A 27,835-nucleotide genomic window follows, 5' to 3' on the forward strand; every position below is an offset into this window, starting at 1 on the left:
GTCCTCTGTGGTATCTTCTTAACGCTCTGGTAGAGGCGACAGTTGCATTCTGGAATGACAGACATTCTCTGTGATTGGTCAAACAGGAGGACCCTCCCATCATACTGAGCACCCACTCTCATTGGTGGATTGGAGGAAAAGACACAATACACTCCAATCACATTGTGCCACTTAGCATACTGACACAGTTCTTGCATTGCGGGCATCCAATGAGACGTCGAGTTGGCCTGTGACAAGACACAATAAGGCCTATATAAAGGGGAGCTGGCCCCTAGCAACTCTCATTCTCTGTCCTCTGCAAGTGTCGGACGCTGTCAAGGCAAATGGCTGAAGAAGCTGTTGACGTGTACCCTACCCCAGTGTTGGAAAAGGCTAAGGCGATGGCTGACCTGGCTTGTGCCACGTCTTCTGAGGAGTCGCTAAATCCCCAAGAGCCTCAGGAGCCCGACCTAACACATCCACCTAAAGAGAAGAAGCTGAGGCACCGCAGCCGCTCTGGGTGCAAGAAGAGCCGTACCCACTCCAGGAGTGGGGAAAGTTTTGCTACTTATTTCCCCAGGATGCTGAAGCACATCCATTCGGGCCTCAGCCTCTCCCGGTCGACCGTGAGCGTCCTGGACTCCTTCGTCAAGGACATGTTCCAGCGCATCGCCAGCGAGGCCGGCCATCTGGCCCGCCAGAACCATCGCTCCACCATCACCTCCAGAGACATCCAGGCGGCTGTACGCCTCCTACTGCCCGGGGAGATCGGCAACCACGCCGTGTACGAGGCCACCAGAGGCATCAATCGGTCATATCACCGCCAGTGAGCAACCTCTGGGAGCACTAGGCAGCCAACCCCAAAGGCTCTTTTCAGAGCCACCATTGGGCCCAAAATACCCATAGTGCTGTCGGTACTGCACAGCTCATGTCTGGGGGTGGGCAAGGGGGTGCCCCGCCCATCTCCAAGCATTACTTAGTAAATGAAAAAATTGTCACCTCTAATACATGTGTGGTTTCAGTTACTCCAACAGAGGATTTCTTTTTTTTTTTTTTTTTTTTTGAGAGAGAGAGAGAGAGAGAGAGAGAGAGAGAGAGAATTTTAATATTTATTTTTTAGTTTTCGGCGGACACAACATCTTTGCATGTGGTGCTGAGGATCGAACCCGGGCCCCACGCATGCCAGGCGAGCACGCTACCACTTGAGCTACATCCACAGCCCCAGAGGATTTCTTTTCATGGTTCTGCAGTTAATCATTTCCTTTAATGGTGATTTCTGACAGGTATATTCCTAGGTCACCCTTCCTAAGGTTAAATCAGGTCACCTCATTTTTTGTAAGGGAGGAATTGACATTTTTCACTTTTATTCTCCAAGAAGCAATGTGGCAGAATTATCTAGAGGTACTTTTTGTGTGATATGGCAGAAAATATATAATCAGACACATCTCAGTCAAAGATTTTAACATTCACTAACTATAGTAATGAAGATACAGTGCACAAGGAGTGAAGCCAAAATTTCAAGAAGTAATTCATTTTTCAACTCCCCAGAGCCTGAAATTAATAGTCTAACTCATTGAGAGTTTTTCTAATTTTTAAGCCAAAACCCGTCATGCTGTGCAATTCTGCATGGATGATGGGACCACAGCCCAAGTCCTTGTGTAGGCTGGCTAATTCAGAGGCCTGAAGAGTCTGAGTCCCAGGCATAGGCCCACAGTGTGGGATACTTGCTGGGCTAAAGCAGTAAGATCCTCTGAGTGAAATTCATCTTGGGGTTAGAGGAGAAACATGTTGTGATACCATTTGTTGCCAAGAACTGTTGGCTTGCTTGTTTTAAAAGCGATGATTTGAAAATACAAATCCAGAGCTGTGAGAGGGACACGTTTCTTATCCCTTTCATCAAATGTAGAAGAGGAAGGTGAATCATCAAGAAGACTAGTATTACTCCTTTTTTCTCACATCATTTATTTCAGTGTTAATATTCATGCTAATGTTTTCCAATATATTATGAATAAGTCCTCTCATCAGGATTAGTACTCATTATTGCTCTGGAAATTGGAACCAACTCATGACAAGGTTTGAAAAAGGGCTTGCTGCACAAGGCGACTAAAGAAAACTACTGTGAAATCAACTGCCAGTAACTCATGGATGGTTCTACACAGCTAGAATAAAACTTTGGATACCAAAGAAGCCATATGCCTTTTCCTGTAGACCCATAAGAACATACTCATTTTCATAAGCCATAAATTCATCATGGTGGTTGGTACTGCTTCAAAATGCCAATGGTTTTCATTAGAAACTTTATTCCATGCATACTGGGCCTGTAGCTCAGTGGTAGAACACATGCCTAGCATGTGTGAAACACTGGGTTTGATATTTATCATGCCATAAAAATAAATAGGGGCTGGGGTTGTGGCTCAGTGGTAGAGATCTTGCCTTGCATGTGTGAGGCACTGGGTTCGTTCCTTAGCAACATATAAAAAATGAATGAAAAAAAGATATTTAAAATATATATATATTTTAAAAAATAAACAAATAAAGGCATTCTGTCTCTCTACAACTACAAAAATTTTTAAAAGAAATAATATCCAGTCAATTATTTTTTATTTTGCTCTGGGTGACTTTCCTTGGTAAATGCAGAAATCCATTAGCATGAGTAAAATGGGTCTGTGGATTGAAGACAGGGAGCATGACGGGAACGACACAGGTAAATTATTGGCAAGAGAGGGAACAATGGAGTTGAAGACTGGAAATGAATATGAACATGTGATAATTCACTTCAGGGGTTGATAGAGTAAATGGGGCAACTAGCGAGCAATCATGGTCTCATGTAAGGTTTTACTGAAAAGACAAAGTAAGGGAACGAGTTAATATTTAAAAAACAACTTTTGAAGTGTTTGCAGTGATTATGTGGGGGCACTGGGTTGAAAATAATGTGCCTGGACACTGAGCTGGGGCCCACAGGGTAGGTGCTGAAGAGGCAGGCTGTGTCGAGGATGGAGTCATCAGATCTCCAGTGCTGCTTTCTTCATGGTTAATCAAGAATCACAGGCATGGCCCAAGGAACATCTAGACAGCAGAATTTCCAGGGAAGGTGGGCTGGAAGGATCCAGGTGTGTCACTGACATGCTCTGACAAATGGTGAAGTCTCGGGCTGCTGAGAGAAGACTATGAGAGGTCCCACTCATTACCCAAAGAGGTGGTTCTCAGAGGTGGATCTAGGACACTTCTAGGGCCAAAGTAACTGACCCTGAGGAGGCAGCAGTGTGAGGGCAGGCAGGTCATGGGCAACTAAGGTGCAAGAATGCAGGAAACAGGGTAGGCACAGGAACAAAGGACAGCCACAGGAAAGAGTGAGCAGATGTTCGAGGCAGGCATTCAGCACTTATTGGTAGGTGCCTGTCTTATCGTAATCCCACCAGCCTTGGACATGTGCCCACTTTGCCCCACGAGGGCTTCAGTGGACCTGATACTGACAGCCAAGCTGGAGCCCCTGGGCTATTACTGGGTGCTGGATACTCCCCAGGCAGGCTCAGATTGGAGAGAATGCCACATGTCAGGGCACAGGTGGTCCCTGAAATTCTAGGACCACCAAGGAGTCTATGAGGTGGGCCATGCCAGACCCCATATGACTTGTGCAATGACCAGGCTGCCACTTCTCCATGGGTATTCTATGATTGAGGACAGGCCCCATAGGTTTCCCTCAGCCTGGAAGTTAAGGGACCTGGCTTTTGTGCCACTCAAAACTCAATGAATTGGTAAAAGGAGAAACAGCAAAACCACAATCCCCAAGCAGAGAACACAAACAGAAATGGGGATATTTAAATACTGTAAAATATTATTGACTTTTACCATGTTTAAAATTATACTCTTAATATTTAGATCCAAAATAAGTCTTAAATGTTGAAGTTGGTGAATTCTCATTAGAGAGATCAAAAGCTCATTCCTTCTTAAATTGTTAAGAAACGACTATCCAAAGAATCTCCTTAGAGAGATTTCACTTACATGAAAACAAGTTGAAGTTAAAAGAACCTATGATAATACATTCAAAATCTTTCTTACGTATACTTACTTAATAAATTACAAAAGTTGAACCAAAGACAGGAATTAAGAATTTGAATATTATATCTGAAGAACTCAAAAAACTTAACACACATAACACCAAATAACCCTATTAATTATTGGACAAAAGAACTAAACACGCTTCTCAAAAGAAGAAATACAAATGGCCAACAAATAAAGGAAAAAATGTTCAACATCTCTAGCATCCAGGGAAATGCAAATCTAACGTGCATTGAGATTATATCTCTCTCCACTCAGAATGGCAATTATCAACAACACAAATAATAATCAGTGTCAGCAAGAATGTGGGGGAAAGGAACACTCGTACAGTTTTGATGGGACTGCAAATTAATACAACCACTCTGGAAAACAGGATGGAGATTCCTCAAACAGCTAGGAATGGACCTACCACAGAGATTGCACACAACGGACCTATCACACCTAGAAGTACATGAGTCACAAGAGCCAAGTAGTAAAAGCAGCCCAGGTGCCCATCAACAGACAAATGGATAAAGAAAATGTGACAAACACATATCTACACACACAAACATGCACAAATATAATGGAGTTTTACTCATCCAAAAAGAAGAGTAAAATCAAAGCATTTGCTTGAAAATAGATGTAAATGGAGAGACCATCAGGCTGATTGAAAAAAGCCAGATGCAGAAAGCCCACGGTCGAATATATTCTCCCTTATTCAAATGTTTTCTCTGTTATGCAGAAGGTAGACCAAAATAAGGGGAAAATGTTGGTAGGATCCCATGAAAATAGAAGAGAGTTCAGTAGAGTAGAGGAAGGGGAATGAGGAGGGACAGGAAAGGGAGGAATGGTGGAATACAACTGAGCAAACTATCCTGTGTACATATGTGAATATACCACAGTGAACTCCACCTGTGTGTATATCTCTAGGCACTCTTAGAAGAAAATCATAAATAAATAGAAGAAAGATTGGTAGAATAGAGAAAAGGGAACAGGGGGCAGGGAAAGGGAGGGAAAGGGAAATTCTGGGGAATGAATTGGAGCAAAATATATTCCAAGCTTATATAATCTTGTCAAAATGAACCTCAATATTATGTACAGCCAAAATGCACTAACAAAAAATTTAAAAGAATAACTAAATAATGAAGAACATCAAGAACTCTCATCTCAAAGGAGTAGGCTGCCAAAATTGTTACTTGTGCGAAAATCAAGGAAAACCTAATACTATCGATGAAATATTTGCTGATAAATAATACTCCAACGGTCCCTGATTATGATGGTGACTAGGTCATTTTTATTGGAGTGAATATAAGGAGAACACCAGTGAAGAAAACAACCCCAAAACAAATTGTGAAAAGGAGGTCACACAACTCCTATTTGAAATAGTAGCAGTCATAATTTTTCTCTTGCGAAGTGCAGTGAGCGGCAGAAGCCCACAGTTCCAGCAACTCAGGAGGCTGTGGCAGGAGGATCACAAGTTCAAGGATAGGCTCAGCAACTTAGCAAGACCCTCAGTTATTTAGTGACACACTGTCTCAAAAAAATTGGACTGGGAGTGTTGCTCAGTGGTAAAGAAAACCTGGGTTCATTTTTTTTTCTCTTAATTTGGCAAAGGATGCAAGAGACATGCCCTTATTTCTGGAATTCTATCTTTAAACCACCACCACAGAGACAGACAAACAAACACATGCATAAATACAGTATCATCCTCCATCTCCCGGGGTAAACATCTCAGAAAAGCTCTTCTTGGATCATCCTGGATCAGCTCTCAACACATTTGGCCAGTGTGGATGGCTCAGGGTCTTCAAGTACTCCGTTGGCTGAGAAGGGGCCTGAGCTGCTCTCACTGGATGCTACCAGCAGGTAAATGATGGATAAATGCATTATTTCTTTCTACCTTGTCTCATTTGTTCACCAAAATCATCGTCATCAGTATTAGAACTGTCATATGCAGGCACTGTTTCTACTTACATGGGTTTGCTAAGGGCGTTCCTTTTAACATCTCACATTACCTTTCTGTGACCACTTTAAAAAACCTTCCAATGGTACACCCTCTCCAAGTTTCTTTGAGGAAGCATCAATGGTGTAGACTCTGTGATTTTTCTGACTAAAAATGTACCTGTGTAGTATGGAGATTCCTCAAAAATCTAAGAATGGAACACCATTTGACCCAGTTATCCCACTCCATGGTATATTGCCGGAGGACTTAAAACAGCATACCACAGTGCTACAGCCACATTAATGTTTATAGCAGCACAATTCACAATAGGTACGCTATGGAGCACACCTAGGTGTCCTTCAACAGATGAAAGGATAAAGAAGATGTGGTATACATGCACAATGGAATATTACTCAGTCAGAATGAAGAATGACTTCATGACATTCACCAGTAAATGGACGAATCTGGGGACTACCATGCTAAGTGAAATAAGCCAGTCCTAAAAAGCGAAGGGTCGGATGTTTTCACTGATATGTGGCTGGTAACACACAGTAGGGTGGGGAGAAGAATGGAATTTAGTGGGTTGGGTGATGAGGAATGGAGGGAAGGTTGTGGAGAAGGAGAAGGAAAGACAGTGGAATGAATCAGACATGACTTTCGTATGAATGTGAACCTCACCATCATGTACCTCCACAAGACTCGGGTCCTAATTAGAATGAGTCACTTTCCATGTTTGCATAATTATATCAAAATGGATTTTACCATCATGTATAACTAAAAGAACCAACAAAATAAACAAAATTAAATGTACCTTCATTTTTGGCTTGATTTCTACAGGAAGCACACCCTCGGATGGTAGTTGGTGTACCAACTATTTGGATATTTATTCAGGACCAACCCATGATGGTGGGGACTGAGGATCCCAGCATGGGCAGAAGCAGGTGCACATGTTGGAGACCCAATGAAAGCCTCTTGTGATTCCGGTGGGAGCTCTGAAGGGAACGTGGCTCCGCAGTGTCATTCCCCTCTAGGCAGAACAAGTCACACCACTACACATTTTCCAATAACAGTCCTAGGATGTAGTCCATCTAGAAGTGTGTGACCTTGGGGAAGGCAGCTCTCCGCAGCTCAGGGAATATTGGAAGGTACTAATGGCTGCTGACCAGCTGCTGACTGCTATCCTAGCAGCTGAAGCAGCGACTCTGTCTTGAAAAGGAGTTTGGGCAGTCTGACTGCATGCTGTGATAGCATTATTCTTTTTCACTCTTTTCTCTTTCTGGTACTGGGGATTGAATCCAGGCTCGCTCTGCCACTGAGCTCCATACTCAGTTCTTTTTTATTTTGATTTTGGAGATAGGGCCTCTCTCAGTTGTGAAGTCTGGCCTTGAACTTGTGCTCCTCTTGCCTCAGCCTCCTGAGTCCTTGAGATTACAGTGTGGTGTCCTTCTAAATTGACAACTTGTCCAGAAATTCACCTCTGGAATATAAATATCTCCCCTCAGCACTTGCCTGTGTCATTCCGTTGTTGACATAGACAGGCCTGCTGCGACACTGCTTGGTATCCCTTGAGAGGCATTTGTTTCTTTGTCCGCTATTCAGATCTGTGTTTTCACGGTCTCTAGTTGTATCCTGATGTGAGCAAGCATGTTTCCTGAATTTATTGAATTATGTATTTTGTTAATTCTGGAAAACAAAAAGCCATTGTTCTTTATTATTTCCCCACAATTGGTGCTTTTGCCTCCTTCTGGGATGCCTGTGTGGTACACTATTAAGTCTCACTCTGTTCCTTATGTTTCTTCGCCCCCTTCCCAATATTTTCTTTTATTCTACAAGGCATTCTGAATAATTTCTTGCAGCCATTCTCTATTACATTAATTCCCTATCCATCTTTGCCCAATGTGTTGCACAAAACAACAAGAATCAATGTCCAGTGTTTGTTTACAATTAATAGAAATTTAGTTGGCAGATTAGGGTTTTTCAGTTGTTTCTTTCAAATGCTTTTCCTTTGGGTGGGATTTTTCATTGGTTCTCTTAGCTATACATGACAGTAGAATCCATTTTGACATAATTATACATGCATGGAATATGTTTAGTTCTAATTCAGACCCCAGTATGTCTCCTTCCCTCTGTTGAGCTTTCTGTCATTTACCCATTCATTTATCCATTAATTTCATTTAAAATTAATTTCTTATGGATGTAAACATTGGTAAGATTCACTGTGGTGTACTCATATATGTACATATGATATTCACGTTATATTCATTTGCATGATCTTTCTTTTCCCAATCCCCTCTCCCTTCCCTTCATTCCGCTTTGTCTAGTATACTGATCATCTATCCCCCCCCACCTTGTTGTGGATTAGCTTCCCCATTTCAGAATAAAACACTCAACCTTTGGTTTTTTGGGGATTGGCGTATCAACTTTTTTTCCTATCGCCTCAGTTAGTTAAGCACACTATGAACAATTTTAATTTTTTGAATGTCATATTGAGACTTTCAGATCCATATCTTGGTTTATTGTTTGTCTACATGGTGGCTTTTTGGGAACATGAGCATGTTTGGGAAGACTAATCCTGTTAAAGCCTTGCTTGACATCTTTCATTCAGAAAGGCGTTCACATGTATTTGCCACGTGTCTCAGATTCCTTTAAAAATCAGAAGACCCATGCTTATGCTCTAGATATGAAACCCAGAGCTACACAGGGTAGTCTTGTGAATATAAATTCTCATGCAGACCTTTTTCTTTGCTCATACTCAAAGGCAAAGGATAAAATTCTCCTTGACCTCTCCGCTTTCCGTTAACAAGAGGCCCATCCTATCCCTGAGGATGCAGCCATTTCAGAATCGAGAATCACACAATGCTTTCAATATTCTATTAAATTCTGCCACTTTTTAAGAAGAGATTAACTTTTAAAATAGTGGCCATTTTTATTTCATCAAGTATATTTTAAGGAGTGCTATGGTATAGTTTTACATTTTGTGTTCCAAATATTGTTCACAGGAGAAGAATGAATGATCCTTAGAAAGATAAACTAGACAAGGATCACTCAATAATATTTATATGTAATATAATGCAACTTTCAGAAACATGTCTGTTTCCTTGGAAGGGCTGAGTGAGGGGCTGGGCTCTGTTGGTCCCCTGTTCCTCTCCATAGACTCTCAGAGACTTTCCAGGTGGTGTCTCAAGAAAGATACACAGATTCATCGATGGAAGATCAGGGCTCTGAGATGGCAAGGATGAAGCTACCAGCACTCTTGAGGATATCACTGGAACAGGAATAAGATCACATCCAATATTCTTTGCCAGTCAGAGTCATCAGCAGCCTGCCCGGAGTCAAGGGGATTAGGAAGAAGACATGGTATTACAACGGGAGGAGTGCCCAGGATGGGGCAGCCCTCCTGAACCTGACACATTGCCATATAACACACATGTCCAGAGATGCTGCAGGCTTTCTGTGGAGGCCATGTCCACACAAAGGAGTCCTTGGTTCTCTTGGTGAGTGGTGCAGTTTGGAATGTGGTGATAGAATCTTGAATTACGCTTAGCAGGGTGAGTTCTCTCATTTCGTGGATCACTACACTCTAACCAAGAAAGTCCACCCTGGGTTTGACATGAAGACTCAATCATGATAGACATGCTCTCACACAGGTGATCACCTGGATGAGAGACACAGCACACATAGAGGCAAAAATTGGAGATTGGATGAAGTGAAAGCTTGCTGCAATGAACTGGGCCAGGGCCTGGTCTCCTTATCTGATCCTCCTTATTTAGGGCTACTGAATATTCCCATATTCTTCAGGACCTTCTTTCAGGAGTTCCCAAATACCTGGAACTTCCTTAAAATACATCCTTCTCCACTGTGTCTACAAAAATGCATATCGACAGTGTTCTAAACAGAACAGTTTCGGGGGCCTGAACCATGTAGCTAGGGAAAAGCAACCGTGGGTGAAGACACCAAGGGGCCAGTCATCAAGGATGGATCCCATTATATTGCTCACGACACTTGGGCAGAGTTTTTGCCTTCTTGTGAAGTTAAGGTAGTGGTTTTTTATTTTGTCACACACGTGTACTTAGTGGTTAAAAATGTAAAGTATCTCAACATAGAAATAGCTGAGGAAAAGGAATGGGAGGGGAATTACTTATTTCTCATACTTGGTCACTATGCTTATTTTAATATAATGCAACAGGATGGAAACAAGTGCAATTGCAGCTCTGAATTCATATGCTAAAATCAGCAAGATTGCAAGCATAGATAGGTATACCTTTTTAAAAAAGAGAAAGAAGTAACAATAGATAAATAAATTCACCAATTTCTTGTTCAGTCAGCAAGCCAAGTTCCCTGGGCTCTCACACTGACGCAGTCACTACTCGTCCTTCCTTGGATGAACCAGTGGGGAAGGAGGCTCGGGTCTTCTCACTGGATGCACCCAGCACCCCTGTGTTGCAGAGTCACAAGTGGAACTTTCCCATTTTAAAAACACAAAATTACAACCTGGAAAAGAATAGAATGAGCTAAATCTGAACAACTTAGAATGGTAAGTTCAGGTTTCAGGGCTCCTAAATAAGGCATTGCTTATTGAAAATATTGACATAGGTGTTTCTGTCTTGTCTTTGTGCCCTTGGTTATGTATTTGCATTAATTCTTGGTGTGTTCATCCACTTTCTGTGGCTAATAATCCAAAGCATTGACTGAGTAAGTTATAAAGAAAGAGGTTCAATTTGAAGCATGGTTCTGGAAGGCACAAGTCTAAGGGCCACATCCCACATCCCGAGGTTCCCTTCTGGTGGCAGAGTCCCAAGTCAGTCCAGGGAATCACATGGCAAGAGACAGGGAACACTTGTGTCTATGTGTCTTCTGGCCTTTCTCCTTTGTCTAATAAAGCCAATAGGATTAAATCATGGGGTCTTCACCCTAATAACTTTAATGCTAATCAACTCCCAAAAGCCTTACCTCTAAATAACACTGTTGAAACGAGTTTCCACCTTCTTAATACTTCATAGTGGGAATTAAATTTTAACACCTGAAACCTGGAGGTACACACTCAAATCGTACCTCAACTTTGCCCTTCATGTGCTTAGGTAGAAAACCTTTTGATTGGAGTATATTGTTGCATGCGTTCTATTTTTTCCCCAGTTTTATGCTTATAATGGCATCAAAGTAATTTCTTTTTCCCCAGGAATGTCCATCATCACATTATAAAACTTCACTGAGTCCCTGCTTTACTCATTCACCCACTGAGTATATAACCCAGTGTACTGTTTTCCCATTTCAGTCTTTTTTTTTTTACAGAGGTAGTTTATTTTTTTTAAAGAGAGAGAGGAGAGAGAGAGAGAGAGAGAGAGAGAGAGAGAGAGAGAGAGAGAGAGAGAGAGAGAGAGAATTTTTAATATTTATTTTTTAGTTCTCGGCGGACACAACATCTCTGTTTGTATGTGGTGCTGAGGATCGAACCCGGGCCGCACGCATGTCAGGCGAGCGCGCTACCGCTTGAGCCACATCCCCAGCCCCCCCATTTCAGTCTTTGATATCAAAACTTTAGAGCACTTTATGCATGAATCCTTGGATGTGGTCCATCTCAGGAAGTGTATGACCCTGGTCACGACTGCTCCCATAGCTCAGGAAATATGCTGAGAGACAAATGGCTGTTGACTGGCACCTGTCTGAACTAATCAGTCTTGGAAATATCTAATCTGTACTTGACAGGAATGCTGGGTTTTCCATTAGTATGTCTATCACAGTCTTCTTGTGCTTTTTGTCCACTCCTTTGGAATGGACCAAGGAACTGGAACATGCTGTGCCATTTGTTTATCAGTGAACTGTACCCACAGCCCACAGCCTCCTTCTTAAATGATACTTTAACTCCGTGTTGACTGATAAATCGTATTAGACCTTGATTTGGCTTCCATTTCTTGAGATAAGGAAGTGTACTCTGAAACGTTTTTTTTTTTTTTCCTTCATAGGCAATGTGTAACGTGTTTGTGGTGGGGGGAGTATATGTCCTCTATGTTCTCATCCTTCTGAAGGTTTACAATGGTGTACACACTGCTAAGACCTGAATTTATGATGTATTATCCTTCCTTGAAACCAGAAAATTATTGGACATTTTACTCTGAATATATTTTCCCCAAAATTCACTACTTTTCTAATTATTTAATGATCATTATCCTTCATTTTTCCGTTTTTCATTTTTATTAATTGCTTTTAGTTATATATAACATTAGGATACATTTTGACATAATCACAAAGGCATGAAACATAATTTGCTCTAATTTGTTCCTAGCATATCCCCCCCACCACAATCTTCTCTTCCCCTTTTTCCCTCCCTCTACTCTACTGATGTTTCTGCAATTTATTTATACTTCTTTTTTTAAAAAAAAGTCAGTGTCTTGTGGACATACATGATTCATATAATTGTCTTGTGGATATACTTGATTCACTGTGGTATATCCATATATGTACACAGGAAAATTAGGTCAGGTGCATTACATTGTTTTTCCCTTATCCTGTGGCTCGTTCCTGCCCCTCAATCACCTTCATCTACTCTAATGATCTTTCTTCTGTTTTGATGAAATTCTCTTTTCCTTTTTTCTGCCTTTTCTCTCTTTTTTTTTCCCTCTCTTATTTTGGATTAGCTTTCCATATCAGAGATAACATTTGACCTTGGACTTTTGGGGACTGGCTTATTTCACATGGCATGATAGTCCCCAGTACCATCCATTTACTTGCAAATGCCATAATTTCATGCTTCTTTATGGCTGAGTAATAATCCATTATGTATATACAAAACATTTTATTTATCCATTCATGTATTGAACGGGCATCTAGGTCATCTCCATTGTGTGGCTATTGTGAATTGTGCTCCTGTAAACACTGGCATCTGGCTGCATCCCTGTAGTATGCCGATTTAGAATTCTTTGGACTTATACTGAGGAGTGGGACAGTTGTGTCATGTGGTGGTTCCATTCCTAGTTTATAGAGGCATCTCCACGTTGCTTTCCCGAGTGTTCACACTTATTGGCAGTCTCACAAACAATGTAGGAGCATACCCATTTCCTCCCATCCTTGCCAACATTATTATATATATTGTTGATAATTTCCATTTAAACTGGAGTGAGATGAAATCTCAATGTAGTTTTGATTTGCATTTCTCTGGATGCTACAGATGTTGAACTTTTTTTTTTCATATATTTGTTGGCCTTTTTTTTTTTTTTTTTTTTTTTTTTGTACCAGGGATTGAACCCAAGGGTAATTAAACAGTGAGCCACACTCCCAGCCCTTTTCATCTTGTCTTTTAGGACAGGGTCTCACTAGGTTGCTTACAGGCTCACTAAGTTGCCAAGGCTGGCTTTAAACATGTAAGCTGCCTATTTCAGCCTCCCAAGCCCCTGGGATTACGGGAGCGCACCACCACGTGCAGATCTTGTTGGCCACTTGTATTTCTTCTTTTGAGAAGTGTCAGTTTGGGTTTTTTGCCCACTTATTGATTGGGAGTTTGGGGGGTTAGGCTTTTTGAGCTCATTGTGTATACTAATGCCTATCTGAGGAGAAGGTGGCAAAGATCTTCTACTGCTCTTTTGCCTCTCTCCTCGTGCTCTTAATTGTCTCCTTTGCTGTGCAGAAACTTTTTAATTCAATGTCATACAACTCAATGATTTTCTTATTTTATTTATTGTGGCTTAGGAGTCTTGTTATGGAAGTGAGTTTTGTGCCAACATGCTGGTGTGTTGCTCCTATAGTTTCTTCTAGTATGTGCAGGGCTTCTGTTCTCAACCTATGTCTTTGATCCACTTTGAGTTGAGTTTTGTGCAGGGTGAGAGGGATCAAATTTCCTTCTTCTACATATGGATTTCCAATTTTCCCAGCACCATTTTTGAAGAGACTTATCTTTTCCAGTGTATGTTTTCGGCACCTTTGTCTGGTATGAGGTAACTGTATTTGTGTGGGTTTGTCTCTGTGTCTTCTATTCTATTCCACTGGTCTTAATGGCTGTTTTGTTTTGTGGCCAGTATCATGGTTTTTATTACTCTAGCTCTGTAGTATAATTGGAGATCCAGTATGTGATGCCTTCAGCATCGTGCCTTTTGCTCAGGATTGCTTTGGCTATTCTGAGTCTCTTATTTATCCAAATGAATTTTAAGACTGCTTGTTCTATTTCTGTGAAGAATAACATTGGAATTTTGATGGGGATTGCACCGACTCTGTATAGCGATTTTGGTTGTATGGCCATTTTGATATTATTAATTCTGCCTATTTAAGAACATGGGAGTTCTTTCCATCTTCTAAGGTCTTCTTCAGTGTCTTTCTTTAGTATTTTATAGTTTTCCTTTTAGAGGCGCTTCGCCTGTTTTGGTAGATTGATTCCCAAATATATTTTTTAAAGTTATTGCGAATGGGATAGTTTTGTAATTTCCTTTTCAGCAGATTCATTATTGTAGTATAGGAACATGATTGATTTATGGGTGTTGATCTTGTATTCTGTTACTTTGCTGAATTCATTTTTGAGATACAGAAGTCTTCTGGTGCAGTGTTTGGGTTCCGCTGTATATAGGATCATTTCATGAGCAAATAGGGATGATTTGAGCTCTTCCTTTTGGACTTGTACCTCATGAATTTCCTTGTCTTGCTTGATTGGTCTAGCTAGAGTTTCAAGGACTATGTTAATAGGAGTGTTGAACGTGGGCATTCTCTTCTTTTCTTGTTCCTGTTTCTGAAGGCAGTGCTGTAACTTTTCCCGGTTCAGTATAATGTTGGCCATGGGTTTGGCGTATAGAGCCTTTACAATGTTGGAGTAGTTCTTTCTATCCCTAGTTTTTCTAGCGTTTTAAACATGAATGGGAGTTATATTGTGTCGAATACTTTTTCTGCATCTATGGAGTTAATCGTGCGATTCTTGTCTGTAAGTCTGTTTATGTAGTGAATTACATTGGTTGATTTCCATACGTTGAATCAAGCTTGCATCCCTTGCATGAACCCCACTTGATCAGGGTGCACCATCTTCCTAAAGTGTTTTTGTAGTCAGTTTGCCAATATTGTGTTAAGAATTTTTGCATCAATGCTCATCAAGGATATTGGCCTGAAGTTTTCTTTCTCTGACATGTCTTTGTTGATAGTGGCTTCATAGAATGAATTTGGCAGTGTTCCCTCCTTTACTATTTCATGGAAATTTTGAGAAGGACAGGTATTAATTCTTTTTTGAAAGTCTGGTAGAACTAGGCTGAGAATCCCTCTGGTCCTGGGCTTTTCTTTGTTGGAAGACTTTTGATACTTTTTTCAGTTTTATTACTTGATATTGATCTGTTTATGTTTTCGACATCTTCCTGGTTCAGTTTGGGCAAGATGTATGTCTAGGAATGTGTCCATATATTCAAGGTTTTCTGCCTTATTGGAGTGTAAATTTTCAAAATAGGTTCTGACAGTCTTCTTGATTTCAAAGGGGTCAATGGTGATATTTCCTTTTTCAACTTTGATCTTGTCTACTTGCTTCTTCTCATCCTTTCTTTTGGTTAGTTTGGCTAAGGGTGTGACAATTTTGTTCATCTTTTCAAGGAGTCAACTCTTCATCACATTGATCCTGAGTATTTCTTTTTTCTTATTTTCAATTTCATTGATTGTGGCTCTGATCTTAAACATTACCAGTCTACTACTGTTTTGGGGATTATTCTGTTCTTTAACTAATAATGCCTTGAGTTGGGTGGAGCATAAGCTTACTTATTTGGGATCTTTCAAACTTTTTTGTTTGTTTTTATCAGGGATTGAACCCAGGGTGCATAATCACCGAGCCACATCTGAAGCCCTTCTTTTTATTTTATTTAGAGACAGGGTCTCACTAAGTTACTTAGGACCTGGCTGAACTTATGAGGCTGGCTTTGAACCCATGAGCCTCCTGCCTCAACTTCCCGAGCCACTGGGATTACACCTCAGCTCCACCATGCCCAGCAGATCACTCCAATTTTTTTAATATGGGCACTTAGAGCTATAAACTTTTCTCTTAGAACTGCTTTTATACTGTCCCAGAGATTTTGATATGTTGTTTCTTTGTTTTCATTCACTACTAAGAATTTCTTATTACTTTAATTTTTGTACCTTTATTTAATTATTGTTATGTAGTGTTGAGGATCAAGCCCAGTGCCTCACAAGTGCTAGGCAAGCACTCTACACTGATCTACAACCCCAGGCCCGTGAAATGTATTTTCATTTCTTCTTTGATCCAGTCTTCATCTAAGAGTGTATTGTAAGATCTTCATGTGTTTATTTTGTCTCTACTACTGTTCTTTCTGTTGATTTCTAGCTTCATTCCATTGTGATCTCAAAGGATACCTGAGATCACATCAATTACTTTTGCATTTGCTACTATTTTGCTTTGTGACCTAGAGTATGATCTATTTGGAAAGGTTCCATGTGCATCTGAAAAGAAGGCAAATTCAGCTGTTTGGGGGTGGAATATTCTGTGGTTATCCATTACGTCAGTTTGACTTATAGCACTGTTGGAGATATCTTTAAAGACTTTATGTTTTGATGACCAATTGTTAAGGTTTAGATGTAGTGCCCCCTCAAAGGCTCACTTGTGAGACAATGCAAGAAGGTTTGGAAGAGAAATGACTGGGTTCATAGCCTTAATCTAGTCAGTGGATTAATCCCTCATGGGGTGAACTGAGTGGTAACTGGAGGCAGGTGGGGTGTGGCTGGAGAAGGTGTAACACTGGGGGCATGGCATTGGGGTATATATTTGGGTCTGACAAGTGGAGGTCTTTCCCGGCTTCTTGACCATCCTGTGAGCTGCTTGCCTCTGCCACACTCTCCTGCCATTATGATCAGGAACTGGCCTTCTATGGACTTAGACCTCTGAAACTGTGAGCCCTCAAATAAACCTTTCCTCCTTACAGTTTTTCTGGTTGGGTCCTTGTAGTCACAGCAGTAGAAAAACTGACTGAAACACCAGTCTGTTGGTTATAAGGGTGTGTTGAAAGCCCCCAGTATTCCTGTGTTGGAGTATATGGAATTTAATGCCATGGAGTCCTTTTTCCATGTAACTGGGTGCACTGACATTTGGGAGCACCAATGTTTACTAAGGTTATATCTTCTTGTTGGACTGTTCCCTTTACTAGGATGTCGCAGCCTTCTTTGTCTCTTCTGTTTCGTTTTTGCTTGATATCTACTTTGTCAGATATGAGAATAGCTACTCTTGCTGGTTTTCTTGGGCCATATCCCCGGAATATTTTTTGCCATCCTTTTACCTTCAGCCTGTGGGTATCCTTGCCTATAAGATGAGGCTCCGATAAAAAGAATTTAGTTAGATCTCGTTTTAATTTTGTTTTTCTTAATCCATTCTGCTAATCTGTCCCTTCCTTGGGAATTTGAGACCATTAGCATTGAGTGTCTGTGTCGACATGTGCTTGCTATTTCCTGGCCTTATTTTTTCTATATATTATGCTGACTTCATACTCATTTAGTGGCTCATTCTTCAGTTGATCTTCCTCTCTTTGTGCACTTTGGGAATTGTTTTTTCATATATATATTTATTTTTTAGTTGTAACTGGACACAATACCTTTATTTATTTATTTTTATGTGGTGCTGAAGATCGAACCAAGGGCCTTGCGCGTGCTAAGTGAGTGCTCTACCGCTGAGCCACAACCCCAGCCCTGGGAATTGTTTTTAGTTCCTCTGGGCACAGTTGATGTCTGTGTGTTCTTTGTAGTGCTGGCTTGGTGCTCATGAATTCTGTTAACTAATTCTTACCATGGAATGTTTTTATTCCCCCTTGAATTTGAAACTGAGTTTCGCTGGGTGGACTAACCTTGGATGACAGTTGTTTTCTTTCAGGGCTGAATGTATCTCCTTCCACACACTCCTTGATTTTAGATTCTGAATTGAGAAATCATAATTGGGCCCCATTGATTTGACTCTAAATGTGACCTGTCGTTCTTCTCTTGTGGCTTTTAATATTCTTTCCTTATTTTCTACGGTAGGCATTTTGATTATAATATGTCTTGGTGAGCTTCTCATTTGTCAGGGTCTATTTGGATCCTTGTAAGCCTCCTTTATCTTCCTATTTGAGGACTGCATTGAGTGCTTTCCTCTGAGAATTTTCCTCTGAGAACTGCCTTCATACTCTCCCAGAGATTTTGGTATGTTGTAACACTATTCCCATTTGTTTGTGAGAATGTTTAGATTTCTCCCTTGATCTACTATGCACTCATCATTCAAAAGCATATTATTTACTCCAGGTGTCATTGTTCTTTCTGTTTTTCATCTTGTCATTGATTTCTACTTTCACTCCATTATGATCTTGTAGGAGGCAGGGAATTATCTCTATTTTTTGTATTTGATAAGGTTTCGTTTGTGACCTAAAATATCGTTTATTTAAAAAAAAAATGTTCCATGTGCTGCTGAGAAGAAAGTGAATTTGGTCATCAGTGGAGGAAATATTCTATAGATGTCTGCTAGGTCCATGTTATTAATCATGTTTTTTTTAGTTCTGTGGAATGATTACTTAGTTTATGCCTGGATGATCTACCTAGTGATGAAAGAGGTGTGTTAATGTCACTGGTATTATGCTACTGTGCTCTATTTGTTTCTTAATACTGAGAAGGACTTGTCTTCTGCATGTAGGTGCACCACGTTTTAGGGCATAAATATTTGCAATCATTATAACTTGTTGCCTTCCGTATCTCTTAAGCAGTATGAAGTGACCTTCTTTGTCTCTTCTGATGAATTTTGGTATGAAGTCCACTTTGTCTGATATGAGAGCAGCTCCCCCTGCTTGTTCACTAGTACCTTTTGCATGGTATGTCTTTGCCCATAACTTCACCTTCACTCTGTGGATGTCTTTGCTTGTGAGTTGAGTCTCCTGCAAAGAGCCCATGCTTGGGTCTTGCTTTGTAATCCAATCTGCCAGCCTATGTCTTCTGATTGAAGAGTTGAGACTTTTTACATTCAATGTTACTATAGAGAAATGCCCTTTATTTCATGCCATTCTGCTGAATAACTAAGGTTTAAATTGGACTTGGTTCTCCTTTAATTGGCTACACTCCTAGTACAACTCACCCCTATGCTGATTTTCATTTTTTATTTTTCATTTCTTGTTCATGAAATAGTTCTCTTTTTGAGAGGATACCTACAATTTATAAAATTCGTATTACATACAAAGTGAGCATGCTCCATAGAAGAAAGAAAATGGCATGTAATTAGCAGGTGTTGAATCTGGGTGACAGGCATATCATAGTATTCACTTTATTTTATATATATACACACACATTTGTGAAATATTTAATTGAGTATGTTTTGTAGTGCAGCCTTTCTGGCTATGAATCTTTTTATACTTCTGTTTATCATGGAAGGCTTTTATTTCGTCCTCCATTCTGAAGCTTCATTTGCTGCATAGGGTAATCTTGTTTGGCATGCTTTTCCTTTCAGAGTTTGGTATGTGTTCTTCCAAGCACTCCTGGCTTTTAGAGTCTAGGTAGGGAAAGCTGGATTGCTCTACATCTAAATGGGACCAGCCGTTTTCCTCTTTAAGCTTTGAGAGTTCTATCCTTAGTCTGTATGTTAGGCATTTTCATTAAAACGTGTCTTGGAGTAGATCTGTTTTGATTCTATTTGGAGTTCTACATGCCCCTTGTGTTAGAATTTCCATCACATTCCTTGGACTTGGAAATTTCTCTAATATTATTTCATTGAAAAGATTGTGCATCCCTTTACTCTGTATTTCAGATCCTTCATCAGCCCATGTGATTCTTAGATTAAGTCTGCATGTCATTCCAGATTTCTTGAATATGCTGATTGTGGCCTTTTAACATCTTTTCTTTATGGTCAACATTATTTTCCCGATTAGATACTTTGTCTTTGAGGCCTGAAATTCTATCTTCAAAGTGGTGTAGTGTAGTGGTGATGCTTTCCATTGACTTTTTTTTTTAAAAAAAATATTTATTCTTAGTTATAGGTGGATACAATATCTTCATTTTATTTTCATGTGGTGCTGAGGATCAACCCAGTGCCTCACGCATGGCAGGCAAGCACTCTACCTCTGAGCCCCAGCCCTAGCCCCTTTCCATTGAGTTTTTAACTTGGTCTATTGATTCTTTCATTTCCAGGATTTCTGCTTGGTTCTTTTGCAGAGTCTCTATCTCTTTATTGATGTGATTGTTTGCTTCCTATGTTTCTCTCTGGTCTTTCTCCTTTCATCTTCTTTCTGTCTGTTGAACACTTTGCTATGGACTTTCAAAATTCTTTCTCTGATATTTCTTCCACTGTAGTGTTGATGGAGTCAGTGCTTGATGTGTTTTGAGCTGTTTGAGATGGTTCATTTCCTTGCTTTTTCATATGTTTTGTATGTCTACCCAACTGTAGTTATTGCTTCTTCTTTTCAGCAAGGCACTGCATTGTGAGCCCTGGGTTGTGTGAATATCCAGGTAGTGGCACTTTAACTCAATGTGTCACCACTGATGATCCCAGGATCAGCGCCACATTGAAAGATGCCATTGAGCCCTATTTACCGCAATCACTTCAGAGCCAAACCTCATTCAACCATTCAGCCTTATGAAAAACCAACATCTTGTTGATATTGTTCTCCACAGTTCCTCAAATCCAGGTACAAACTTGCAGTGAAATTTCTGAAATCGGTTGAAAAATCAGCCATTAAATTAGTAAAGTTGGTGTAACATTTGAGGGCTAAAGGGGGGAAGAAATAAAGGGAAAAATGGGAAAGAAAAAGAGAGAAAGAAGGAAAAGGCAGAATGTTCACTCATTGTATGTTGCAACTGTGGCTTGTTTGTGGATTGTCTGTTTCCAATGACTGGTAGGAATCCTTTCAATGTCTTAAAATTAAGCTGTCTGGCTGGGCTCTGTGTCACACACCTGACATCCCAGCAGCTCAGGGGGCTGAGGAAGGAAGATCACGAGTTCAAAGCCAGCCTCAACAAAAGCAAGATGCTAAGCAACTCAGCAAGACCACAGCTGTGGATGTGGCTCAGTGGTCAAGTGCATCGAGTTCAATCCCTGGTACCCGCCGCCCAAAAAGATCAAGCTCTCTACCACCCACCCCCAAAAGTATTAGATTTGCACTTGGCAACTCTCTCATTTTCCTCTAGGCATTAACTGTATCATGCTGAAAGAGTTAAGTTGAATCCCAAACCCACAGGAAGTAAATCTTGTGATTGTGAATATTCAGGGATACTTTTGTTCCCCACCCAGAGTGAAGGGAATGGGATAGAATTTTCCTTGACATGTCCCTTTTCTAGTAGGAAAAGCCATCTTCGCACTAAAGATGTGCTCATTTAATAGTCCAGATATATACAAACTTCCCTGTGAAACAGGTTCACTGTGTACTGGTGACCGCGTTGCCTAAGACTTTTGAGAGGGAACGCCCACACATGGAGCAAAGTACATAAAGTGCATTTTTATTTATGGATATGGATCTAGAGAGAACAGAAGCTTAGGCATCACAAGCCAGGCCCTCTTAGGCTCAGAAAATCTGCACAGGGCTGATGGATTCGACTTCATGAGTTTCTCTTGGGCCACATCTGAGGGATATCAGCTCAAAGCCCATTTTGCGTTTTTTAGCCCAGAGGCCACACGATACCCTGGTCAGAAGTGTTGAAGGTCACAGAACACAGAACGTAGCCTCAGTGGTTCTGGGCAGCCCCTTCTTATCTCAGGATGTTGCATTCCCAGCACAGTCTACTGTTATTCTTAAGAACCAAAAGTGAAGAAGTGGTGAGAACTGCATCAGTACAAGGTCACCGTCAGAACTATCCTGCAGCATCAGTGGTCTACTTATCTCTGGCACTTTTCAAAGATAGAGAATTTGCAAAAGTAACATTTTGGATAATTCTATCACATGCTTTTTCTTTGATAACATTGGAGGATCTTCACGTTTTCCACTCCAAACAGCGTGTACATGAGAAGTGTAACTGACCCACAAAATTATAAAGCAGAGGAAGGTCCCTCAGTGGTATTCAGCTGTTATGTAAACTACACAGTGACTTCTTGGGACATGCCACAAGCTGATCTAGGCAACTTGTAATCACATGCTTGTCAACTCACAGGGGCTGGTTTTGGGGCTGGGCTTACCTGAGCCCCTGTGCTTCCTCATAGGCTCTCAGAGTGATGTAGCATCTGCAGCAGGAGAGGCAGCCTTCTTATATGGGAGATCAACAACCAAAGAGACAAACAGGAGTCTTCAGTCCTTCTAAAGGTTAGTTTTGAAGTTGACATAACAACATTTCTACAATAGTTCAGTGGTCAAAGTCACCAGAGGCCTTCCAGAAGTCATAAGGAGGAGGAAACAGACACTACGCATCAATAAGATTATTGCTGTGAAATGAGCAGCTTTTGTGATTCTGACACATAGTGCCATGCAAGACACACTTCTTGAGAGGATGCAGGGTGCCAGAACCAGGGTATGTCTGCACAAAAGAATACTTCATTCATGGGGCCAGGGTGGTCGGCTTAGGAATGATTTTACATTTGACTTACTCCTAGCGCAGTGATCTCTCCCATACCAGAGCTCTGCTCCAGATCTAACAGACTGCTGATGCATGAAGTTTATAACCATTAAGGATATCCTGTCCCGCTCATGGCAAACAGACCCACCGAAGGAATCCAGAATGTGTGGAGTGAGTGCTTATTGGAAGGAACTAGAAAAGACTCTGGTCCCCAAACTGGACCCTCCTAGTTTTAGGCCACCAAGTTTCCCCATATTCCTCATCGCCTTCTTCTTTCAAGGGTCCCATAACACATCAGAATCCAATCGTAGCACATCCCTCTCTGTTGTGTCTAATACAGTGTTGATAAACCTTGTCGCAGTTGGGGCCAATGTGAAGGTATAGAAATTATTCAGGGAAGAAGAAAAGCAGAATCAGTCGCTGATATTTTCATCCCACGTTGTTGGCATTTAGTTAAGGAAAACACTTGCTAATACAATTCCAATTTCATGCATTACCAATTGGAGACTGAGTTAGGTGATGCAAATCAATGACGAATTCCCGTGAGTTCTAAGGTGTTTCCTGTAAAGTAGGTCAATACAGACAAGTATAGATTCTATTGACCTCTCAAAAGCTCAAAAACTCAAAGACCAATACCACATCTAATATGATCAGGTAATGGAGTGAGTTTCATGAGACCAACTGCGGTCTTAACATCAGTTCTAACTCAATAAATATGTGTCTCTGGGTTAGGATCTTTCCTGTACTGGAAAGATTCAACTGGAAAAAGACCTCCAAATTCCTGGTAAGAACAGAATGAACAACGTCATTCTCAAAAATTAATTATCACAGGAAGTTCAGTCCTTGTAACATCATTGTTCCTTAAAATACATTCTCTGAGAGAGAACGACAAAATACCTGGACAATCATCATGTTCACCCTGAGCCATGCTTTTCGTGCTTAAATATTCCACACTTATCCGTGAAGGAAGATCTTGAACACACAAGTAGTAAGATGATGGACCCATTGCAGGATTCCATGGCAACAGCAGAAGCCATGAGGAGCAGGATTGCACAATCACAGTCCTAAAATAGACACAGAGCAGCACCGTTAGGACAGGATGGATGACCTGTCCAGAGTAGTCCCAGGGCTCTCACACAGTACTAATATACTTGTTACACACCTGAAAATCCAAATGTGATCCTAGATTTCTGCTCAATTCTCTCAGAATGAGGACAGAAAAATAAACAGTCATATTTTCAAGCTTCCTTTTCCCAAACGTGCCCTCACTCTCCTCTTGCAGAAGTGATGAGCCATGATCAAATCTGGGGAGGGCAGGGGTGGACCAAGAGTCTAGACCAATCCCATTGTACTGGGCACCATCCTGGGAACTGGGTTTTCATCCTGCAAAGTTATTGTGGTGAATTTCATTTTGATGAGCATGAGTGTGTAGAGGTGAGAGAAGTAAAATATCTCTACCTTCAAATAGTTTGAGGAAGAAAATGGGGTGGGGACGGGGGGCATCATTTTCATTCTACTAATTGATTTCCATTGTTCCCTTGTTCAGTGGCAGGAGTGGCCATGTCACTCAGTCTCTGGATCCACATGCTTATCACCACGATTCAATGCACACAACATATCCCACCAAGAAACAACCGGCAGGCAAAGGATCACAGGCTTCCCCCTCAAGTCCAAGGTTCAATAGTGCAGGAAGACTCTTACAGGATCACCTGTGACACCTGATCACACGCTGGGCAAATGGCTGTGGTTCCAGGGATGCAGGTTACTCACTGGCTCACTGACAGCAGAGTGCGGCTTGAGTTGTTCTGCTCGGACCCTCCCATCATCCCTGTTTTGCACAGATGTAAGTCATGAAGGCTTGCATGTTCCAGAACAAAATATAATAGTGAGGAAAAGGAGTCGATCACATATCTGAATGAGTTAAAAGTAGAAAGTTCAGTTTCCAAAGAGCCTAGGAATAGGCATTTTTCCCTGGACTTTTGACTTAAGTATTTCTGTACTATGTTTGGGTCCTCATTTATGTTTTCAGATGGACTCCATAGGGTCATAGGTTCTTGAGATGATGCAGCATGCCATATGTAATGTTGAAAGCAGACAAACTGGAGTATGGTTGTCCTGTGAATCCTGTATTCCTCAAATAGACGCTGATAATGTAAAAGCTCTGATGTCAACAATGGATTAATCCATTGATGGATTCATAATTGATAAGACTGTTGGGAGATTTCGGGGCCTCGTTCGAGGCATAGGTCACTAGGGGCATTCCCCTGAAAAGGGTATCTTCTCTATAAATGCCCCCCTCTCTCTCTCCTTCCCATTCACCCTGAGGCAAGAAGCTCTGTTCTGACACGACTTTCTGCCATGATGTTCTGTCTTACCTCAGGCCCAAAGCCATGGAACCAGAGACAATAAACTGAAACCATGAGCCAAAATAAACCTTTCCTCCTTTAAATTCATTTATCGGGTACTTTGTCACAGTAACAGAAAACCGACTAACACAGGCCCACGAAGGCCCATGTGTTCAAGGCTTAGTCGCCAGCCTGTTGTGTGATATGGAGGGAATGGAGCCTGAAGGAAGTGGGGCCTCGTGCAAGAAAGTTAGATCATTGAGGGCATGCACTTGAAGGAGATAGTGTAACCTAACTCCTCTTTTCTCTCTTCTTTCTCCACCCCCATCTTTCCTGGCCTTTAGGAGATGAGCAACTTCTTTTGCCATGAGCTCTTGACATGGCCTCACCACAGGCCCAAAGACAGTAAGGCCAAATGACCGTGGACTGAAAACTCAGAAACCTTGAGCCAAAACACACCTTTCCTTTGCCCAGAGGATACTGTGAGAGCATGTACCAGCTCCCGAGCTGGAGCCCGGCTTGAGGCCCACAGCGGGCCATAGAGCAGCGTTACTGGTAACAGGGCTACTTGGAGCACCTGCTCCCCAGGCCGGCAGGAGGCTGGGTGCCTGAGATAGAGGCGCCACCACCCCGAGTCATGCTACACGTCTGTGGCCTGGTCCTGCTGCCACTGCTGCAGTGCTTGCTTGGTTCTCAAGACCTGCTGTGACAGATGAGGTTGCGCAGCAAGGAGTGGGCCGGGCTGCCGCCAGGGGTGCAAGCATGTGGTGGACCAGGCAGAGGCCGAGATCATCCAGCTGCTGAAGCAGCCAATTTGAGCATCATGAAGATGAGCCAGAAGAGGCTGTGCTCTTTTTGCATGATGCTCTTTGCCTTCCCTATCAGAGCCATAACCGGAAAGCCATCACTTAATGATTTGATGGCCACCTTCACATACTATATGAGGTCAACCAGAAATTGCAGAACAACTTTTGAAAGCAACAATGAGTTACCTGCTTGGAGGGGGAATGAAGCAGGGAGGCAATACAATAGTTGAAATATCCCTAAAACTGGCCAGTATCTATGCTGCTCAAATAGACAAGGCTTTCCTCTCACTGGCCATGAATTCTGCATTTCACCTCTAAAGGAAAGAACTGAACAAGAAAAAGAAATAGCAGAAGACGTTATGTCAGTGGAAGAAAAAGACAATACCCACCCCCTTCTGGGCATGTGCTTAGACTCCTGTGCCTGCTGCCTGCTGTTCTCAAGCAGCCATCACAGGCACAAAGGGTGTCTGGGGAAGCTCTGCGGATTTCTGAAGAAATACAAGGAGAAAGATACTCACAGACCATTGTGCTCATGAATGACCTGGCTGCTACTCTGGATGCACAGAGTTGAGCACTTCGATGAGGCCTATATTTACGTGCAAAGGGCATCAGATCTGGCATGGTAGACAAATCGTCCTGTGCTGCAATCTAGCTGCAATTGTGATAGGCAGAGAAGGATATACACAAGCAGAAGAGATCTACTGGGAAGCACTGAAACGAGATGAGGTTTCTGTACAGCACGTCAGGGAAGAACTGGCTGAGCTGTCAAGAAAAAGTAGATCTTTAACTTAATATTATCAAGCTCTAAACCCATTTTTGTTGTAGGGATGGATGTTTCTAGGAACCCAAAGGAATAACTGTTATTCCAGTGTCTGTGGCACCCAAATCAATAGTGTAAATCCTCTGTTCTTGGTGCTCAGGTTTCCTCAACTTAGCCTTGGTGAATGACAAGGTGTATTAAACCGCCACACTTGTTTTTACAAGAAAAACAACTTTCACCCTCGACTAATGATGACCTCTAAGGACTGACTTTAAGTGATGCTTTCCATTGTAACATAAGGTTAGGTGCTGTCCAGGCTGGTCTACGAGTAATTATAGATGAAGATGGGCCACTTTTCCTCTGGGTTGTGGGTTTGGGGTGTGATAATTATGCCTGGCATCTCCACCAAAAGATTTTGGTCCACTGATTTGCTCCCCTTTCGTCTCTTACTTTGTCAATATCTGGCAGACCACAGCTACCTGTCTCATGGCAAAGGGTAATTACAGTGAGTCGTGCCTCTTCCCTATTCCATGAAGCACAGAGGGATTTAAACACATAGATTAGGAAAAGTATTACCTTAGTTTCTCTGCACCCATCATGAAGTTTTAAAGTGGGAATTAGGCAGTTGAAAGTGTGGTAGCCTTTGGATTATAAATAAAAGTGAACTATATATCTGGTCATATGTAACTGATAATGGTGGTGGGGAAGAATGATGGGACCTCTTACATGTCAGTGCTATCTCGGAACATTGGACTCCCTTTGCAACTGAGGTCACACAACTGAGTCATCTCAGATCCTCTTTAAATCTATGTCTGGGCTGTACCCTAGACCTTCTGACTCAGTATATGGCCCTATCAATGTAGATTTCAAAATTCCCAATAATTCTGATGTGTGCCAGTGGTGCAGTAGCACTGACCTGGATTCTGTTTAGGCGTGGCTTTTTAAATTTTAGGATCTCCGTATCCTCATCTGTAAAATGGGGAACGAATGAGATTCTTAGCCATGGGGAAAGTATCAGGTCAGATGACTTTACATGAATAGACTGCTGTGTTGAAAGAGCTTTACTGCCCTGCCTCAAAGTATGTGAATTCAAGATACATAGTTGGATTTTCTTACCTCAGTAGTCTTGCAGATAGCCATTTGTCTAAGAGAAAAGACAGTTTTTCTAGGTGCCACGAAGGAACACTGATATTGTTTAGATGCATTTGGGAGTGGAGTGGAAATTGAGCTGGTAAACTGACATTTTTGGTTCATATTGTGCACTGGAAGAGTATTTTCATAATAAACTATACAACAATTAAAACAAACAAACAAACCTTTCCTCCTTATAAGTTGTTTATCTGAGGAATTTTGTTATAGTTATGGAGAGCTGATAAATACAACAGGGAAATAATTGAATCAGATAAGTCTGAATGAGGTAGAATAGTTAACCTCAGTTTGAGAAAGCTTGAAAAGAGTACTTACTCTTGTTTTCTTTCCTCATCTCTTTTCTTTTCTCTTTCCATTCTTTCTTTTTTCTTTGTGG

At 41.4% G+C, this 27,835-nt stretch overlaps 1 protein-coding gene and 1 pseudogene across 2 annotated transcripts; both read left to right on the top strand.

Moving 5' to 3' along the window:
- Window positions 1-323: 323 nt before the first annotated feature.
- On the top strand, window positions 324-809 carry LOC308639504 (histone H2B type W-T-like; the record flags this gene model as incomplete). Its single annotated transcript, XM_081277726.1, has 1 exon — window positions 324-809. The coding sequence occupies one exon, from the start codon at window positions 324-326 to the stop codon at window positions 807-809; it is 486 nt and encodes a 161-aa protein (XP_081133852.1).
- Window positions 810-22,561: 21,752 nt separating this feature from the next.
- LOC308639505 (tetratricopeptide repeat protein 19, mitochondrial-like) lies at window positions 22,562-26,342 on the top strand (annotated as a pseudogene). Its single transcript has 2 exons — window positions 22,562-22,777; window positions 25,307-26,342. The product of its transcript is annotated as a tetratricopeptide repeat protein 19, mitochondrial-like (transcript).
- Window positions 26,343-27,835: the final 1,493 nt, after the last annotated feature.

The sequence above is a fragment of the Spermophilus citellus genome (genome assembly GCF_964194105.1).
Source record: "Spermophilus citellus genome assembly, chromosome: X".
In the NCBI taxonomy this organism is placed as follows: Eukaryota; Metazoa; Chordata; class Mammalia; order Rodentia; family Sciuridae; genus Spermophilus; species Spermophilus citellus.